This window comes from Manis pentadactyla, chromosome 1, assembly GCF_030020395.1.
Source record: "Manis pentadactyla isolate mManPen7 chromosome 1, mManPen7.hap1, whole genome shotgun sequence".
NCBI classification, from domain to species: domain Eukaryota; kingdom Metazoa; phylum Chordata; class Mammalia; order Pholidota; family Manidae; genus Manis; species Manis pentadactyla.
The window spans coordinates 187282090-187303452 of NC_080019.1; the positions used below are offsets into that span (position 1 = coordinate 187282090).

At 40.9% G+C, this 21363-nt stretch overlaps 1 protein-coding gene across 11 annotated transcripts in view; it reads right to left on the reverse strand.

Annotated features, from left to right (window-relative positions):
• The window catches only part of RUNX1 (RUNX family transcription factor 1), a 244093-nt gene that overhangs the window by 3537 nt on the left and 219193 nt on the right, over positions 1-21363 (reverse strand). For 9 of the 11 annotated variants that reach the window (XM_036880191.2, XM_036880186.2, XM_036880185.2 and 6 more), the window contains one exon: positions 5042-5203. The exons of the other annotated variants lie outside the window; for them this stretch is intronic. In XM_036880191.2, the coding sequence (XP_036736086.1) occupies positions 5042-5203 (162 nt within the window). The remainder of the gene's footprint in view (positions 1-5041; positions 5204-21363) is intronic. 11 annotated transcript variants of the gene reach the window in all.

Below are 21363 nucleotides of genomic sequence, written 5' to 3' on the forward strand. Positions count from 1 at the left end.
TTCCTGATGTGAAAATTATATGCAATTCAAATGTCAATGTCCATATATAAAGTTTTATTGGGATGAGCCTCACTCATTTTCTCATGTACGATCTAAGGCTGCTTTTGAGCTACCATTGCAGAGTTGAGTGGTCATGATACAGACCACAGAGCTCAGAAAGTCTAAAATAGTTTTTGGCCCTTTATAGAAAAAGGGTTTTCCAGCTCTCTGCATAATCAACATATTACTATGCCAATATTAATATAAATTTGATCTGTGATAGCAATATGAATATGATACATAACACTATATAATGATTACTAATGGATGCATTAATAGATTAATATCAATAGAATATTAATATTCAAAATATATTGCATCATAACAGTGTTAATATGAACTAACATTATAATGCTTTATATATAACATTTAATGTGAGTCACAGGAAATTGCCATTTTTGTAGGCCTCAAACAGTTGAAAATAGGCAGTTTCCTGATTCAACCAAAGGCATGCCACAATAGTAATGGTTAGTGAATGTCAGTGAACATCAATACCACTCTTTCTTCCCCACATTTACCTTCAGACTAATTCCACATGTTTAGAAACAACACAGCCTCAGTTTTACCTGCTGTTCCCTTAATATGTGTTTCACTGATTTGTTAATATGAATAGCGCTGCATGGCGTTTATATACTCCATTTTTTGTCCGTGTTGAAATTTGACCAGGAATGGCAAAACTTTGTCTATAAAACTCATTTTGTTAGGATTATGCATTTACAGTTTCACAAACTGGCTTGGGCTGTCCTTCATTACCTTCATCTGCATTTTTCTTAGCCATAGGCTGCCCCTGGGAGCTGCTAAGGGGTGTGGGTGCCAGGAAAGGTTCCCTGTGCCCTGTATATCAGAGTTTCTCAGTGCGGCAAAAACGTCGATATTTTGGGCCAGAGAGTTACTTGCTGGGGTGGCAGGGACTTCTCTGTGCACTGCAGGATGTTAGGCTGCGTCCGCAGGCACTGCAGACATGGGGTGGGCACTGGCAGTGTCCCCGCCCTGGCACTATGACAACAGCGTCCCCAGACACTGCCAGTTGTCCTGGGTGTAGGGGTGGGGATAAAATCACCCCCCACGGAGAACCACCACTGTAAATGGAGGATGGTGCCCTGGGGGAGTTTCTGTTCCTCAGAATTATTCATTAAATAAGAGGCCAGGATGATAGTTTTTCCATCAGCAAACCCAAAAGACGGCAACAAACAAAGCAGAGGCCAAGAATTAAATATTTTAAAATTTGTAGGTTCTCAAACCAACACACAAAATAACTCCAAGCTCAAGATGGCATGTGGCTTGTGTCCTTTTGTGCTGAGGCCCATAGAAAAACTTGACAGAGCCAAAGGCTTGCTCTGAAAGGAAAGCTGCAGGGGTGGATTAATCTGTTTTTGGAAGGCATCGGCTGTTGATTAACTTCCTCATATTTCAAGCCTATTATTCCAGCAGGGAGAGCTAGTGTTCTTCATCCCCTCTCTCTTTCCTCTGTCCTCTCTCCCCTTCTCCCTCTCTCTCCCCCTCCAAGTGAACTCCTCTGTAAATTTGGGGTGAATGCGATGAGCAGATATGCTCCTCATCAGGGAGGTAATTAAAGTGTACAGAAACAACTGAGGTCTGCAGCAAATCTCTCCACTAATGAGGAAACCAGGAGTCTGACTTTCGAACAAACACTCCTGTTAATCTTTCCAAAGCGAGTCAGACATGTGGGCAGGGAAAAAGTTGTAAACTGACAGTGGTTCCAGGGCTGCCCTTCCGTGGCCACTCTCTCGCTCATCTGGCAGCCAGGCCACACCTCATTCCACAGAGTTTGTCCCTGCCCACTCACTGGGGCCAGCTGTGAGCAAGCCCTGTGTCACTTGTTTGTGCTCACATGAAGAGCTGTGACATGTTTGAGAGTTAACAGGAAACTTTATTCCACTTTTCCAGTTAGATTTCAATAGGCTGGGGAGAAGCTGGGGTAAGAGGAAAGGCAGTAGGCAAACACAATCAATTTGTTGGCATCTGATGCAATGCTCCAGACACAAATAATTGGCTCTGCCCATTATTCCTCTTGCTTCATTTGCCCTGAGACAAAAAGGTGAATCCACTGGAAAAAGAATGAAAGGTCACCCGGTTTCACAGCGATGTCTGGACATGCTGTGCCTTCTGTTTCAGCTACTGTGTGGTGACCTGGTGGTGGTACCCAGTTACTGGAATCCCAAGTGAGTCCGTGGTTTGTCACCGACGTAAGTAATGGAATGATGCTATGGTCTCAGCTGTCAGGGGAAAATAGTTTTTTCACTTATGGGCAGAATATCTGAAATGTCTTAAATATTGTCCATGATTATTCTTCTACCTGTGCAATACCAGTGTCACACTACGAAAGACCCTCCATTTGGTCAAAGTATCCATCCTTTTTATACACACTTTGACAATAAAACAACTTCAACCCTCTAGATATGTTCAGATTCAAACAATCTAATGCTTGTCTTCATCTGTCCAGTCTGACATTCCCTACCAATCCCCACCAGCCATGTATAACTGACCCACCTGACTGGAGCTCATCTGTCCTTTTGACTGGCCTGATGCCCTCTTATTCAAAAGTGGGTGGAGGTGAGGACCCCTGATATTAATAGGGAGCTTTTAAAGAGTAGGAAATCTGGGGATTAAGAGGTTCAGGTATTTTAGTTGGAAATGTTTCCCCACTGATAGGGCTAAATATTTGCCATGACAGCTCAAGTGTTCGTTCTGCAGCTTGACATGGATGAAAGCAGCCCCAGTCCAGCCCCTCCCCCTGCCCCCAAAGGATTAAACAGCCTGAGCAGATAATGGCTGCCTTAAAAGGATCTTTCGCATGGCTCAGATTAATGCATGCTGTCTGTCGCCCAGGCTGGCAGCTAAACATTAATTTTTTTTAAAGAAAAGAAAAGAAAACCTCCAGATGACAACTCTTTTCAGACAAGGTGTGGAGTCTGTCTGCAAAGGAAGGAGAGAGAGAGACAGAGTGCAAGTGCCCTTGTGCAGAAGGAAGCCCAGGTTGGGCTGGAGGCAGGGAAGGGCAGAGCTCAGAGCTTGGGGGTGGGGCGGGATTAAAAGGAAAAGCAGGCACAGGGCAGTGTCGGGTTCTCAAAGCTGGCGGCCAGGCAGCCACTTTTCTTTTATGTATTCCAAGCCCCTCCTGCCCCCAGGCATATGACAGCACTTTTCAGGCCTGTGCTCCAGGTGTGATTTCTCAGAGGAAGATCTGCCAGGCTGAAGAGCAGTCGCGCATGCTGTACTCGGCCACCAGGGAATGCTCATCTGGAATTCTCTCTGGTCCATCCTCCAAGACCTCAGAGGATCATTCTTGGGTACTAAAATGGGATGTGGTTTTTATCTACTTCACACCCTCGTGCCATAAAATGTCCTTCCTTACTCCTTGGGTAATTGAAATTCAAGTTATTCAGAAGTGTAACTGTGATGTGGGATTTGGGACTGTGCATGTGTGCATGTTTCTTTAAAAAAAGTCACCCTACGTCTGAACACTGGTCAACTGGAGCAGCTGGCCCTTAGGGTTCTTGGACTATAAGGTGCTGAGCTTGGGTGCTGACCAAGTCAGAAGCCTTGTGTAATAAATTCCAATGGACAGACCCACAGCAGGCACATTTCCAAGGAAAACAGTAATTGTTTCAGATGTAGACCACAGCCAGTGGGCAGAGCAGTGCCACTGAGAAGAATCAATAAAAGTTGACATATGCCTTTGGAATCAAACTGGTTTTGAGAGAACAGAACTTTTAAAACAACAAGCTGAATAGATGTCATAAATCCTATGTTACTTCCTCAACTCCTTAGCCTGGCAGGTGCCATGAAAATGTTGGCAATGAGAGCCAAAAATAACGTGAAAACTGGACAAGCATGTCTGCTTTCCTATTTCACGATCGCAACCAAGAATACCTGAAGGCAGTGGTTCTCAACTGGGGTGCAGTTTTGGGCCTCTGGACATTTGGCGAAGTCTGGGGACATTTCTGACTGTCACGACTGGGGATTGCTATTGTCATCTAGAGGCCAGAGATGCTGCTAAATGTCCTACAAGGCACAGGACCACCCCCTACAACAAAGAATTATCTGGCCCCAAATGTCAATGGTGCTGCTGTTGAGAAGCTCTGCAAAGAAGCCAAAGCATTTGGTCAAATCTGAAGTGATCACAATTGTCTGGAAGACACAACATTATGCAACATTTAAAATGGTGGTGTGATGCCTTTGTCCCTAATCTGCTATAATTTGATTCCAAAAGCTGAAGAGCAAAAACATCTGCCCTCCCCCAACACCCGTGAAGTGTGTTTGCAGGCTTCCTAATGCTGAAGTTCTCTGAAGTGTTTCCACAGTTTGGTCCAGCTCCAATTTCAAAGCCCCAAACAGGGAGTTTCTCTTTTTGCTTTCAACAAAGGAATTTTTCTCTGTAACTCTTGATTTCCCTGCCCACGAGCAAAGGTGAGTGCCAAGCCCAAAGGTCTTACAGGTTAAATGACTAATATTTAATGAGCTCGTGTTAACAACAATTATGCTAAGCATGACACCTAAGCTTTCCACTCTGTTCCTCTAACCTGGTATGAAGAGCTCTTAGTTGGAAATGTCTCGTTTGGGGTGTATTTGCTTCCCATTCCACAGGTACCCCAGTGTGCTCCTCGTATGACCTTCACATGATGGTGAAAGCTTGCCACTACCAGATGGGCCCATCCCTTCTGAGTTCTAGAGGCTGACTGTTTAGCCTTTTATACTATTAACTTTTCAGCTGCCACCTTCACCTGCCAAACATGAGCAACCCCCGAATGTCCAAGGAATCCACTTCTCTCAGCCACTTCTGCCTATGACATCCATCATCTCTGCCCCTGGGCGTCAAGGAAAATCATTGCATGGGCATGGGACTTAGAGATAGACAGCTTTGTCCTTGCACCATATTTTATCCAGTTAAAAATGACTGCCAATCCCTTCATGCATCTCCTCTAGTCTCGAACTTGCCACTCTAGTTTGACTACACAGCATGTGTTTTCAAGCAGCTTACTCGTCAGTCTGCTGGAAAGCTCTGCAGAGAGGCTTGTCATGCCGCTGGCCCGTCCGGGGGAGATGGGTGTTGCTGGGTGCACAGAAGGAGAGGTGATGGAGCCCAGGTACTGGTAGGACTGATCATAGGACCATGGTGGGGACGGCTGGATCTGCCTTGTATCTGTAGAAAATCAGGGAGGTCAGTTATGTGTGCAAAGTGGGGTGGGGCTCAAGAAAATAAAAACTCTTTACTAGAAAACCTGTCACTTTTGTTTAAATACGTCATATGTGTCTGTGACCTACAAGCCTTCTTATGTTCAAATACTTGATTTTGTTGGATGATTCCCCCCCAGAAGATACTGAAATATGGTTTATGTTGGATTCTTGAAGATTTTTCTCTGATAACAGTTCCTTACAAATATTTAATTTAATGATGCTAATAATGACCTATGTTTTAGCATCATCAAGAGGAGCTGATTCTGTTTTCCAAGTAGAAGTGTTAATGTTCAAAACTTTCAGTCACAGCACATACTGTGTCCCCAATCTGAGCTTAACAATAATTACAATTGCCATCAGTAGAAACGTTTTCTAAACTCAAGTCACCTGTGTATATGTGCTCAGTAAGCAAAAGAGAATGTAGTTTGGTATTTCTTGTACCTCTGGCAAAAATATTCCTTGGCCTTTTAAATGTTTTCTGTTTAGGTGGATTCTCTCCCAAGCATGATAGTAAAGGAGGTCTGGCTAATAAACTGGCAGTGAGGCATGATGACTAGTTCACAAAGCCAGCAGTGGAGAGCTGGCTCTGTTAACCCAGACTGACAGATGTGTCCTGCATCTTTTCAAGACCTCAAGTTTGCGACTTTTAAAGGGCAGGATGCTGAGCAAGAATTTTACAGATGACCATTAAAAGAGGGCTGGGACAGAAAATGGACAAAAGTCTGACTTCAGAACATTTAGGTAAAAGGAACTTTGTAAATTTGACTCTTAGCATTCATTGGAGTCTTAGTTTTCAAAAGCATCACACTGTTTGCAGATGAAAAGGAGGTAAAAAATACCTCTATTCTTAGGCAAAATGTGTAAGAAATTGAAATTGAACATTGTCCTGCCACAAGATACCTTTACATTTCTTTAGGGTCAAACATTAAATTTCTCTTTGTGTCCCACCTTTGTGGACAAAGGTGATAGCAATCTATGCTAACTATGGAGGGGCTTCATAGCCAGGGCTTCAAGAGGCTGGGAGTAAATCTAGGAGTAAAATTCCTTAGGAAAATGTGTAAGTTCCGTATGTGCCACGAAATAAAGAAATGAGTTGTTTCTACTCTTAAAAGCATTCAGATCTGCCCTCTTCCAGGTGTTTTTCATTTCCAGCAGGTAAAGTCTGCCTTTTCTGTTTATCTCTTGGAAGCTGTCATAGTGGGTAAGAGAGTCGGGCACTCAGAGACCCAAGTCTCCCGCCTCACTCCTGTCCTGATTGCCCCTTCCTTCTTTCCCTCATGGGGATCTGTTTCTTTCTTTGCTTTTCTTTAAAATAACTGACTTTTTAAGTTTGAAAAATCTGAGCAAATATTTTAGCTTAGAATCTTTGAAATCTACTATCAAAGAAAGGTCTTCATTTCATTCTGACTTTTAGAGAATTTGAGGAGATGGCAGGGAATAAGAGTGCTGGTCCATTCTAAACTCAGTGGGAAATAAATGTCCATCTATAGTCAGAGATCCTACATAATCTTACAGCTACCAGTGTTTCCAATAACTGAAAGCATCCACTGTTTGCAGATGAAAAGGAGGAGGCAGAAAACACCTCCATTCTTAGGCAAAATGTGTAAGAAATTGAAATTGAACATTGTTCAGATTGAACACAGATTGTTCAATCTTCTCTTTGCTCCAAGTGAAAAAAACATTATATACTCATATTTTCTGTAAGACATGCGTATGTCCTAGAAACAAACATTTGCTCAGTGGATATGTAGTATTCAAATATTTTAATCATTTAAAAAGCAAACAAAAGAGGTTTTGTAATTATCATAAAGCCCTCCAGGGTGTGAATTGTGTTTTAGTAACCAATGCCTTGTTGTGTAGACAGCCCAGCACCCCTAGCCCCATGTCCAAAACCACAGTAAGCATAAAGTATTATGCCATGATTCATGCTCTGTCATGTTTTACTGTAGTGAAAAAGTTGTGCTAGGCTTTTCTAAACTCATAATTAAACCATGCAAACGTTGCATAATGTTTCACAGCCTTTAAAAATATGCTTTGGTAAAAGATCTTTATGACTGAAGTCCAAGTTCTGTGACTTTTTTTTTAACACAGGTCTTTAGAGTCAATGTCTTACTTCACACTTTAACTTAGCTTTTCAGTGTGGGGGGAGGAGGATGGGATTGAAAACTCAAAGGCCCCCCACTCTGTGATCAGTTTCATTCATTTGACCACAGTGAACCGTGCTTGGGTTCATTGCCAGTGGTGGGCCAGAAGGTGGTGATGGCGAGCTTCTCATGTTCAGTTTTTGGGTGTTTCCTAATTCTACATGTATTATTATTTTTAAAAAATTCATAAATAAAAAACTAAGGAACAATAATATGGTATATGCTGAGTTTACTAGTCAGTTAACAGTCTTGCTATGATGGGGCCAACATGAACATATGAAGACAAGTGTAGAAATGGCAGTGCTGTGGGCCACCCTAAGCACTAGACCAATAGGCAAGGGTTATGGCCTCTGGGCCTGTCTTTGTGGTGACCCTGGGTTACCTGCTTACACTTTCTTATTCTCCTCTCTGAAAGGAGGTGCTCTCTAAGCCCCCTGCAATGGTGACAGTGCACGATCTTAATTCAAATAGATTCTAAAAAGTATTTCTCTGCTCAACTTGCATGTTAAACAGAGTTAGGGAAGAACCAGGTGGAGATGTGGGGTGAAGAATGGTGCTTGTAATAGAAAATGTGTGTATTCTGCGAAGAAGAGGTAATATAATAAAGATGACTTAATCAGGGTTAAGATGGGCCTTCCTTCCAGAAAGGAAGCCTCATGCAGAAGAAGAACACCACTGTCTGGCATTTTTCAGAGAGTAGGGCTACTTGTTCTTGAAGGGAGTGCCTCTGATAAGTCAATCCGTCAAAAAGATAAAAAATTTATTGAAAATTTATCATGTGTGAGGTGTATGCTAATTTAGTCTGGTATCGTAATAGCTTGGTGAATAAGACCAATATGATCCCTGCACTATTGGAGATTATAGTCTGGTCTGATGTTAGTGAAGATCCCAGGACTCTGGTGCTTGGAAAGGCTTTTCCTGCTGCATTAATCATCATGCTGAGAGTTGCTTCATTCCTTCACTTCATTCATTCATTCATAGATTTCTTAAGTTATTCACATATTCACTGATTCATGTTGCCATTGACCATTTTTGCTTTACTAGGGTTACTGTTTTGGGGGCTCATTGGTGAATGGATTACAGTTCTTGCATTCAGGGAGTTACAGCCAGGTGAACTGTTGGGTTATCTGTATAATCTGGACTTGTGAACTGCTGTTCCCATGTTAGAACTCTCCTCATATTTATTACATGCTTCTGTTCTGCCTTTAAGAGGAGCAGATTAGAGAAAGCACCTAATTTACATCACAGACATATTTTGGTTTGAATCTTGCCTTTACCATAAACTAGTTGTATAACCCTGGGAAATCACTTATTTTCTGCAATACATAGTGTTCCTAATTCCAAAGGATAATAGTGAGGCATGAGTGAGCTAAGCTATATATAAAGCAGGTATCACAGTTTTTGGCCATATTAAATGCTCAATAAGTCTGAGTGATTTTTATGATTACATTACTAAAAAGGTAAAGAAGTCCACCAAGGGATTTCTCTGATATGTATTGATAAGGCCATACACACCTGCTCCAGGAGGAGGCTCAGGTAATAATGTTCTGTTAACTAATAAAGGGCTTGATATCTAGAGTCTTAGCACTGGGGAGGCACTGGACTCAAGTGATTAAATGGTTAAGGGGCAATAAAATGGGAGATTTGAGGTGAGGATGGAGAAGGTGAGGATCAATCTCAACCAGTTCATGTGTCCAATAAAAAGACTTCTGGATTAAATTTGTGCTTTTCTGCATCCTGTTTTTTCTAAAGTATATGATGTTTGGTCTTTACTGAGGCCATTTTGTGATGGATTATTTAAGCTTTTTGATCATCAAATAGTAAAATAGAGCCTCTTCTCCCCAATTCCATAAGGGGATTTAGCCCCACTCCCTTCCATTTGAACTGAGGTCAGAGAAGGAGGGGAAGTTAGGGATATGGTGAGGGGGAGGCCAGTGGTGAGATCAGAAGGAGCCATGGCATATATCACTCAATAAGAAAGTAGTGGGCTTTTTTCCTTTTGATGCAGTAATATCAAAAAGTCTCCAGAGTAAAAAATGACCCTATCAAATAATTCACATCCAAATATTCTGCTGCTTCCAGTTTCAGCCCTGAAATGTAAAGATCTTGGAAGTCATCATTCCCATCTTTACAAGAAGAAAAAAACTAAAAAACATAATCTATGACTTTTCCTGGCTCTGTTAGAGAATTGAGGTCACAGGGCAAACTGCAACCCTGAAATTTTGAGATGCAGGTGAATTCAGAAAATCACATTGGGGTCTGTTTTCTGGGAGCAGAAGCTGTTGGAACCATAAACTGGTGGGAACAATTAGATGGTAATTTTCACAAACTGTTGGAGGCCGTGTACAGACGACTAACAGGAGAGTAAGGATCTCCTGGGGGCTGCAGTCTTGTGTGTATATATGAGTGGGGGCACTTTTCATGGGTTTTCCTTCAGGAATTCCTCCAGGTTATCATGGAATCTAGTATAAAAACAGTGGATTACAGATGAAAGAGCTACAAGATATAGACTATTTAAGGAAGAGTTCTTAAGGAAGCCCAAATACAACAAAGACAAAAACAAGGACATTAGAGGAAGCCTTTGGCACCTGCAACCAGAGCCAGCATTCACATAGCCCATTTCCTAACTGAGACAAATTTAATATCTCTTAATTAAATTCTGTTTACCTCAGTTCCTATTACCTGATACATCACGTGCTTTTAAATCAGAAATAACAAGGAGTGCCAAAAGGCAAGAAGAAACAGTCTGAAGAGACAAAACAAGTATCAGAACCAGATTCAGATATTACATACATCTTGGAGTTACCAGACAGGGAATTTAACTATGATTATTATGTTAAGGGCTCTACCAGAGAAACAAAACAGCATATAAGAACAGATGGGTAATGTAAGGAGGGAAATGGAAACTCTAAGACTCTAAAAGAAAATTCTAGAAATGAAAACTACTGTAGCAGAATGGAGAAATGCCTTTGATGGGCTCATCAATAGATTGGACATGGCTGAGGAAAGAAACAGAGGGCTTGAAAATATGTGAATAGAAACTTCCCAAGCAAAAAGATAAAGAGAAAAGAGAAAGAAGGAAAGAAAAAAAGAAAAAAGAAAAGATGAAAGAGTATCTACCACCTTTGGTATAATTTCAAGAGGTGCAACATATGTATAGTGGAAATACTAGAAGGAAAAGGAAGAGAAAACAGAGTAGAAGAAATATTTGCAGTATTAATGGCTGAGAGTTTTCCAAAAATTAATGAAACCAAACCACAGATCTAGGAAGCTCAGTGAACAACAAGCAAGATAAATACAAAATAATCTATTTATGCATATCACTGAAACTGCTGAAAACCCAAAGACAAGGAGAAACTCTAGAAAGAAGACAGAAGTGGGGGGAGGAGGGGAAAGGAACCTCTTACCTGGAAAGGAACGAGGATAGGATAAGAATTACTTCAGACTTTTCTAAAGAAACCACACAAGTGAAAAGGCAGGGCAGTAAATATTTAGTGTTGAAAGACAAAAAAAGCCACCAACCTAGAATTCTATATTCAGCATGTTTATTCTTCAAAGGTGAAGTAGAAATAAAGACATTCTTTGACAAACAAATACTGAAATAATTTATTCAGCAGGCTTGCCTGCAAGAAATTTTAACTGGAGTTCTTTAGGGAAAAGAAAAAATATATAGGTCAGAAAGTTGGACTACGTAAGGGAAGGAAGAGCATCAGAGAAAGAATAAATGAAGGTGAAATAAACTCTTGTTTTCCCTGTTCTTAATTGGTCTAGGAGATAACTGTTTAAAATAATAATGCATTGGGTGATTATAACATGGATCAGTGAAATGAATGACAGTGGTGACAGAAATGGGAGGGAAGTGGAATAGTGTTATTTGAAGGTAACTTAGATTTGTTATATGTGTTTTTACAAACTCAAGGCAAATGCTAAAAACATTTTAGAAATATATAATTAATATATGCTAAGATAGGAGATAAAATGGAATTATATAAAATGTTCAGTTAAAAGCAGAGAAGGGAGAGAAAGAGGAGAAAAAATTGAACAGATGAAACAAACATGAAATACTTACAAACATGGTAAATAGTAATCCAACTAAATCAATGATCACTTTAAACAGGAATGGTCTAAGTGGACCAATTCAAATACAGGGAGTCAGAGTGAGTTAAAAGAACACTCAGCTACCTGTTGTCTACAGGGAACCTACTTCAAATATAAAGACTCAGGTTAAAAGTAAAGAGATGAAGAAAGAACATACTAACACTAATCAAAAGAAAGCCTGAGGGGGAGGGGTGGAAGATGGCGGCGTGAGTAGAGCAGCGGAAATCTCCTCCCAAAACCACATATATCTATGAAAATATAACAAAGACAACCCTTCCTAGAATAAAGACCAGAGGACACAGGACAATATCCAGACCACATCCGCACCTGAGAGAACCCAGCGCCGCGCAAAGGGGGTAAGATACAAGCCCCGGCCCGGCGGGAGCCGAGCGCCCCTCCCCCCAACTCCCAGCGGGAGAAGAATAGGCAGAGCGGGAGGGAGACGGAGCCCAGGACTGCAGAACGCCCAGCCCCAGCCATCTGGGCCCAGACACAGTACATGCCCAGGGGGCCCTGGATGCTAGGGAAACAGGGCAGCAAGAACAGTGAGCGGGCACTGGAGGCCGGGTGCCGGAGGACATAAGAAAAGCGCGCGACCATTTTTTTTTTGCTTTTATGCTGTTTTGTTTTGGCGAGCGCTTTTTGGAAGTCTTAAAGGGATAGGGACCCCAATACCAGGGAAACAGGGCAGCAAGAACAGTGAGCGGGCACCGGTGGCCTGGCGCAGGAGGACACCAGAAAAGCGAGTGCCCATTTTTTTAATTTTTTTTTTTTTTTGCTGTTTTGTTTTGGCAAGCGCTTTTTGGTAGTCTTAAAGGGATAGAGACCCCAATACTAGGGAAACAGGGCAGCAAGACCGGTGAGCAGAGGCCTGAGGCTGGCACCGGAGAATAAAGAAAAACGAGCGACCACCTTTTTTTTTTTTAATTAAAAAAAAATTTTTTTTTTTAATTTAAATTTTTTTTTTTTTTTTTTTTGTGGTTGTTTGTTTTAGTGGGTGCTTTTTGGAAGTCTTAAAGGGGCAGGGCGGGTCACTTAATCCAGAGGTAGGGAATCTGGGGATCTCTGGGCACCCTAACCCCTGGGCTGCAGGGAGCAGGGAGGCCCCTTACGGAGATAAATAGCCTCCCAGCAGCTCCTGCTCCAACGCGACTCCACCACTTTGGAGCAGAGGCCCGAGCCAGGCCACGCCCACAGCAACAGCGGAGATAAACTCCATAGCAGCCCGGCAGGAAGCAGAAACCCTGTCTGCTCGCAGCTGCGCAGCACAAGCCACTAGAGGTTGCTGTTCTCCCAGGAGAGGAGGGCCACAAACCAACAAGAAGGGAAGTTCTTCCAGCCATCACTCGTCCCAGCTCTGCAAACTATTCCTATCACCATGAAAAGGCAAAGCTACAGGCAGACAAAGATTACAGAGACAACACCAGAGAAGGAGACAGACCTAACCAGTCTTCCTGAAAAAGAATTCAAAATAAGAATCATAAACATGCTGACAGAGATGCAGAGAAATACGCAAGAGAAATGGGATGAAGTCCGGAGGGAGATCACAGATGCCAGAAAGGAGATCGCAGAAATGAAACAAACTCTGGAAGGGTTTATAAGCAGAATGGATAGAATGCAAGAGGCCATTGCTGGAATTGAAATCAGAGAACAGGAACGCATAGAAGCTGACATAGAGACAAAAGGATCTCCAGGAATGAAACAATATTAAGAGAATGGTGTGACCAATCTAAAAGGAACAATATCCGTATTATAAGGGTCCCAGAAGAAGACGAGAGAGGAAAAGAGATGGAAAGTATCTTAGAAGAAATAATTGCTGAAAACTTTCCCAAACTGGGGGAGGATATAATCGAACAGACCACGGAAATACACAGAACCCCCAACAGAAAGGATCCAAGAAGGACAACACCAAGACACATAATAATTAAAATGGCAAAGATCAAGGACAAGGAAAGAGTTTTAAAGGCAGCTAGAGAGAAAAAGGTCACCTATAAAGGGAAACCCATCAGGCTAACATCAGAATTTCTCAACAGAAACCCTACAGGCCAGAAGAGAATGGCATAATATATTTAATACAATGAAACAGAAGGGCCTTGAACCAAGGATACTGTATCCAGCACAACTATCATTCAAATATGACGGTGGGATTAAACAATTCCCAGACAAACAAAAGCTGAGGGAATTTGCTTTCCACAAACCACCTCTACAGAACATCTTACAGGGACTGCTCTAGATGGGAGCACTCCTAGAAAGAGCACAGCACAAAACACCCAACATATGAAGAATCGAGGAGGAGGAACAAGAAGGGAGAGAAGAAAAGAATCTCCAGACAGTGTGTATAACAGCTCAATAAGCGAGCTAAGTTAGGCAGTAAGATACTAAAGAGGCTAACCTTGAACCTTTGGTAACCACGAATTTAAAGCCTGCAATGGCAATAAGTACATATCTTTCAATAGTCACCCTAAATGTTAATGGGTTGAATGCACCAATCAAAAGACACAGAGTAACAGAATGGATAAAAAAGCAAGACCCATCTATATGCTGCTTACAAGAAACTCACCTCAAACCCAAAGACATGTACAGACTAAAAGTCAAGGGATGGAAAAACATATTTCAAGCAAACAACAGCGAGAAGAAAGCAGGGGTTGCAGTACTAATATCAGACAAAATAGACTTCAAAACAAAGAAAGTAACAAGAGATAAAGAAGGACACTACATAATGATAAAGGGCTCAGTCCAACAAGAGGACATAACCATTCTAAATGTATATGCACCCAACACAGGAGCACCAGCATATGTGAAACAAATACTAACAGAACTAAAGGGGGAAATAGACTGCAATGTATTCATTCTAGGCGACCTCAACACACCACTCACCCCAAAGGATAGATCCACTGGGCAGAAAATAAGTAAGGACATGGAAGCACGGAACAACACAGTAGAGCAGATGGACCTAATAGACATCTATAGAACTCTATATCCAAAAGCAACAGAATATACATTCTTCTCAAGTGCACATGGAACATTCTCCAGAATAGACCACATACTAGGCCACAAAAAGAGCCTCAGAAAATTCCAAAAGTTTGAAATCCTACCAACCAACTTTTCAGACCACAAAGGCATAAAACTAGAAATAAACTGTACAAAGAAAGCAAAGAGGCTCACAAACACATGGAGGCTTAACAACACGCTCCTAAATAATCAATGGATCAATGACCAAATCAAAATGGAGATCCAGCAATATATGGAAACAAATGACAACAACAACACTAAGTCCCAACTTCTGTGGGACACAGCAAAAGCAGTCTTAAGAGGAAAGTATATAGCAATCCAAGCATATTTAAAAAAGGAAGAGCAATCCCAAATGAATGGTCTAATGTCACAATTATCGAAATTGGAAAAAGAAGAACAGATGAGGCCTAAGGTCAGCAGAAGGAGGGACATAATAAAGATCAGAGAAGAAATAAATAAAATTGAGAAGAATAAAACAATAGCAAAAATCAATGAAACCAAGAGCTGGTTCTTCGAGAAAATAAACAAAATAGATAAGCCTCTAGCCAGACTTATTAAGAAGAAAAGAGAGTCAACACAAATCAACAGTATCAGAAACGAGAAAGGAAAAATCACGACGGACCCCACAGAAATACAAAGAATTATTAGAGAATACTATGAAAACCTATATGCTAACAAGCTGGGAAACCTAGGAGAAATGGACAACTTCCTAGAAAAATACAACCTTCCAAGATTGACCCAGAAAGAAACAGAAAATCTAAACAGACCAATTACCAGCAACGAAATTGAAGCGGTAATCAAAAAACTACCAAAGAACAAAACCCCCGGGCCAGATGGATTTACCTCGGAATTTTATCAGACATACAGGGAAGACATAATACCCATTCTCCTTAAAGTTTTCCAGAAAATAGAGGAGGAGGGGATACTCCCAAACTCATTCTATGAAGCTAACATCACCCTAATACCAAAACTAGGCAAAGACCCCACCAAAAAAGAAAACTACAGACCAATATCCCTGATGAACGTAGATGCAAAAATACTCAACAAAATATTATCAAACCGAATTCAAAAATACATCAAAAGGATCATACACCATGACCAAGTGGGATTCATCCCAGGGATGCAAGGATGGTACAACATTCGAAAGTCCATCAACATCATCCACCACAGCAACAAAAAGAAAGACAAAAACCACATGATCATCTCCATAGATGCTGAAAAAGCATTTGACAAAGTTCAACATCCATTCATGATAAAAACTCTCAGCAAAATGGGAATAGAGGGCAAGTACCTCAACATAATAAAGGCCATCTATGATAAACCCACAGCCAACATTATATTGAACAGCGAGAAGCTGAAAGCATTTCCTCTGAGATCGGGAACTAGACAGGGATGCACACTCTCTCCACTGTTATTTAACATAGTACTGGAGGTCCTAGCCACGGCAATCAGACAAAACAAAGAAATACAAGGAATCTAGATTGGTAAAGAAGAAGTTAAACTGTCACTATTTGCAGATGACATGATACTGTACATAAAAAACCCTAAAGACTCCACCCCAAAACTACTAGAACTGATATCAGAATACAGCAAAGTTGCAGGATACAAAATCAACACACAGAAATCTGTGGCTTTCCTATATACTAACAATGAATCAACAGAAAGAGAAATCAGGAAAACAACTCCATTCACAATTGCATCAAAAAAAATAACATACCTAGGAATAAACCTAACCAAAGAAGTGAAAGATTTATACTCTGAAAACTACAAGTCACTCTTAAGAGAAATTAAAGGGGACACTAACAGATGGAAACTCATCCCATGCTCGTGGCTAGGAAGAATTAGTATTGTCAAAATGGCCATCCTGCCCAAAGCAATATACAGATTTGATGCAATCCCTATGAAACTACCAGCAACATTCTTCAATGAACTGGAACAAATAATTCAAAAATTCATATGGAAATACCAAAGACCCCGAATAGCCAAAGCAATCCTGAGAAAGAAGAATAAAGTAGGGGGGATCTCACTCCCCAACTTCAAGCTCTACTATAAAGCCATAGTAATCAAGACAATTTGGTACTGGCACAAGAGCAGAGCCACAGACCAATGGAACAGACTAGAGAATCCAGACATTAACCCAGACATATATGGTCAATTAATATTTGATAAAGGAGCCATGGACATACAATGGCGAAATGACAGTCTCTTCAACAGGTGGTGCTGGCAAAACTGGACAGCTACATGTAGGAGAATGAAACTGGACCATTGTCTAACCCCATATACAAAAGTAAACTCAAAATGGATCAAAGACCTGAATGTAAGCCATGAAACCATTAAACTCTTGGAAGAAAACATAGGCAAAAACCTCTTAGACATAAACATGAGTGACCTCTTCTTGAACATATCTCCCCGGGCAAGGAAAACAACAGCAAAAATGAGTAAGTGGGACTATATTAAGCTGAAAAGCTTCTGTACAGCAAAAGACACCATCAATAGAACAAAAAGGAACCCTACAGTATGGGAGAATATATTTGAAAATGACACATCCGATAACGGCTTGATGTCCAGAATATATAAAGAGCTCACATGCCTCAACAAACAAAAAACAAATAACCCAATTAAAAAATGGTCAGAGGAACTGAACAGACAGTTCTCCAAAAAAGAAATACAGATGGCCAACAGACACATGAAAAGATGCTCCACATCACTAATTATCAGAGAAATGCAAATTAAAACTACAATGAGGTATCACCTCACACCAGTAAGGATGGCTGCCATCCAAAAGACAAACAACAACAAATGTTGGCGAGGCTGTGGAGAAAGGGGAACCCTCCTACACTGCTGGTGGGAATGTAAGTTAGTTCAACCATTGTGGAAAGCAGTATGGAGGTACATCAAAATGCTCAAAACAGACTTACCATTTGACCCAGGAATTGCACTCCTAGGAATTTACCCTAAGAATGCAGCAATCAAGTATGAGAAAGATCAGTGCACCCCTATGTTTATCGCAGCACTATTTACAATAGCCAAGAATTGGAAGCAACCTAAATGTCCATCGATGGATGAATGGATAAAGAAGATGTGGTACATATACACAATGGAATACTACTCAGCCATAAGAAAAGGGCAAATCCAACCATTTGCAGCAACATGGATGGAGCTGGAGGGTATTATGCTCAGTGAAACAAGCCAAGCGGAGAAAGAGAAATACCAAATGATTTCACTTATCTGTGGAATATAAGAACAAAGGAAAAACTGAAGGAACAAAACAGCACCAGAATCACAGAACTCAAGAATGGACTAACAGGTACCAAAGGGAAAGGGACTGGGGAGGATGGGTGGGTAGGGAGGGATAAGGTGGGGGGAGAAGTAGGGGGGTATTAAGATTAGCATGCATGGGGGGGTAGGAGAAAAGGGAGGGCTGTACAACACAGAGAAGGCAAGTAGTGATTCTACAACATTTTGCTCTGCTGATGGACAGTGACTGTAAAGGGGTTTATAGGGGAGACCTGGTATAGGGGAGAGCCTAGTAAACATAATATTCGTCATGTAAGTGTAGATTAGTGATACCAAAAACAAAACAAAACAAAACAAAAAAGGGCAGTTCCTGTGTGGTAACCTCCAATGAGTTCTACACAAGGGTATAAAGGGCATATAAAAGTGTAGGCAAAGGGTCTGTTTGCGTTTATACAGAAGATCAAAGCCTAATTCGGCTACCCCGAAAATGAACTAAGATACGATATGAAAGAGAACTTCCAACATCAGCTCTCTCTGGAAGACTCATGCCAGAAGATGATCATCAAAAAACCCCAACAAAGATCCATGCAATGCTACAGCTGTAGATGCACTCATCCCACCAGTTCCTGGACTTGCCATGGGAATGAAGAAGGAGATATCTAAGCTGGCCTGTGCATACAGTAAAACAACAAATTTGACTGGATCTATACTGTTGGAACTCAACCAAGAATTAGGAGAAGTGCAAATTGTAGCGCTCCAAAATCTTACAACTACAGACTATTTACTGTTAAAAGAACATAAGGGATGTGAACATTCCCCAGGAATGGGTTGTTTTAATTTGTCTGATTTCTCTCAGACTGTTCAAGGTCAGTTGGACAATATCCACCATATCATAGATAAGTTTTCACAAATGCCTAAGGTGCCTAACTGGTTTTCTTGGTTTCACTGGAGATGGCTGGTAATTACAGATATGCTTTGGTTATGTAACTATACTCCTATTATGTTAATGTGTGTGCACAATTTAAGTAGTAGCTTAAAACCTATACATGCTGAAGTTACTCTACAAGAAGATATGTCAAAGAAATAATCAATCTCCCCATGTTTTCTTCCGCCTGCTACTTCTATAGCTTTTCTTCTTCCTTCCTAATTACAACCCTTAAATAGAATTCGTGCCTCATATCAAATTTACCGAGTATCATAATTCTTCCAAGTGGTAAAGATACCTCAAGACAAATGCTGGGCATAGAAGCTACAGGGCATAAATATGCAAAGAAATAAAAAGCTAACCATTTCAAACAACAAGGCTTCTCTCTCACTTACCAACTTCACATTTCCCTGTATGGCCCCGGAAGATGACTGGTTAGCCAGAGACGGGTAAGATTCCTCAAGGGAGGAACAACCTAAGACAGGCACAGTTGCAGGGGGATCATCAGGTGAGAAATTGGGGATCAACAGAGGTGAGGCTTAGAACCTCACCCCCCCGTTCTGAGAGAAATCTTCTGCATACGTGGATGTTTTATTGCCCTGGTCTAGCTTGGATTAACACATAGTCTACAGGCACACACCTGATCATCTACATTTGCTCTCTTACAACACTAAACTATGTTTTCTACCTTTATCTTGTATCTACCTACCACTTCAGCATTTTATTAAAAATAATAATAATAAAGAGAGAAATGTGGTATCCACATATAAATCAAGTATTAAAACCAAATGAGTATTCATATTTGAACTGTTTATAGTTCATAACGCAGGAGCAAAACCGAAGGTTTCTGTGATGACTGCCCTTGTACGGTTCACTATGTAACTTATTCATTATGTAAGAATTTGTTCTCCATGTAAGAACTTGTTTGTTATGCCTCAGAAGATTGGAGACTGACGAAAATTAGGCTTGGGGTGGATTAATAATTGTGCATTGAGCACTGACTCCCCTATACAGAATTTTATTGTTGTTAACAACCATTTGATCAATAAATATGAGAGATGCCCTCACAAAAAAAGAAAAAAAAAAAAAGGACAGACTTCCAATGGTAAAATAAATAAGTAACCGGGATGTAATGTATAGCGTAAGGGATATAGTCAAGATATTGTAACAGCTTGGTAGGGTGATAGCTGGAACCTAGAATTATGTATATAAATGTTTTATCACTGTGTTGTACACTTGAAACTAATGTAATGTAATACTGTGCATCAACTACCCTTCAATAAAAAATAATTATCCAAAAAAAAAAAGAAAGCCTGAGTAGCCCGATTAATTTTATACAAAGCTGACTTCAGAAGAAGGAAAAATTTCAGTGATAAAGAGAATTACATGACCATGAAGGAGTGAATTTTCTAAGAAGACATGCCAGTCCTTAAAGTGTATGCACCTAACAAAAGAGTATCAAAACACATAAGGCGAAAAACTTACAGAATTACAAGGAGGAACAGGAAAATACACTGTTACATTTGAAGACTTAGCACCCTTCTTTCAGTAACTGATACATCAAGCAGGCAGAAAATCAGGGCATGGTTGACCCGAACAGCACTAACAACCAGCTTATCTAATTAACATTTATGGAAAATTCTGTCCAATGATAGGACAATACACATTCTTCTCAAGTTCGCAGGGAACATTCGCCAGGATAGACTACATTCTGGCCCGTAAAACACACCCTAACAGACTTAAAAGACCACAAATCATACAAAGTATATTCTCAGGTCACATGGACTTAAACTAAAAAAATTAACAGAAAGATAGCTGGAAATTTCCAAATACTTGGAGCTTCAACAGCACACTTCTAAATAACCCATAGGTCAAGTGAGAAGTCTCAAGAGAAAATAAAATGTATTTTGAACTTAATAAAAATCCAACATCACAATGGTAGGATGCTGCATGCAGTGCTTAAAGGGAAATTCATAGCATGGAATACATATATTAGAAAAGAAGAATGGTGCAGAATCGATAATCCAAGCTTTCACAGTAGGAAACCAGAGAGAAAAGAGCAAAATCAACCCACAGCTAATAGAAGAAAAGAAATAAGAAAATTTAGAGTAGAAATCAATGAAATCTGCTATAAGAAAGTGACAAAATCAATGAAAGCAAAAGCTGTTCTAGGAAAAGTTTAAAATGTCTTTCTTTGTCCTCAAGCTCTGGCCAGACCATAGGAAAGTGTGGCCAGAGATGCCTCCTGGTTCTACTCTGACTACCACCTCTGTGGGCTTTTTAATTCCCAAGCTTAAAACCTGGGGCCCCCACCAGCGCCACCTGACCTGGGACATCTTCCCTCAACCCCAGGGCCAGGAGAAGGTGGTAGTGGATGGGTGGGTATAGTTAGAAGGCCCTTCCTTTGGCTTTTAGGCTGACAGCTTTAAAAGACTTCATCTTTGAGTCACCTTTCAGAGCCATTTAAAAGCAAAGACCAGACAGTTATGTCTACCGCAGGGCCCTAGCATCTATTTTTAAAAGAGCCAAACCTGCTTGGTGAACATATAAATCCTCAGGGCCGCCCTGGCTTTTTCCTGAGAGGATTTCTAACCCTCTTTCAGTTGGAAGACAGCAGGGTAGTTCCCAGGGTGCCCTTCAAGTTCACCTCAGTCAGGGTAGCTGGTGTAATGCCCTCTTGTGCCTCAGAACACACAACAGGATGTGACT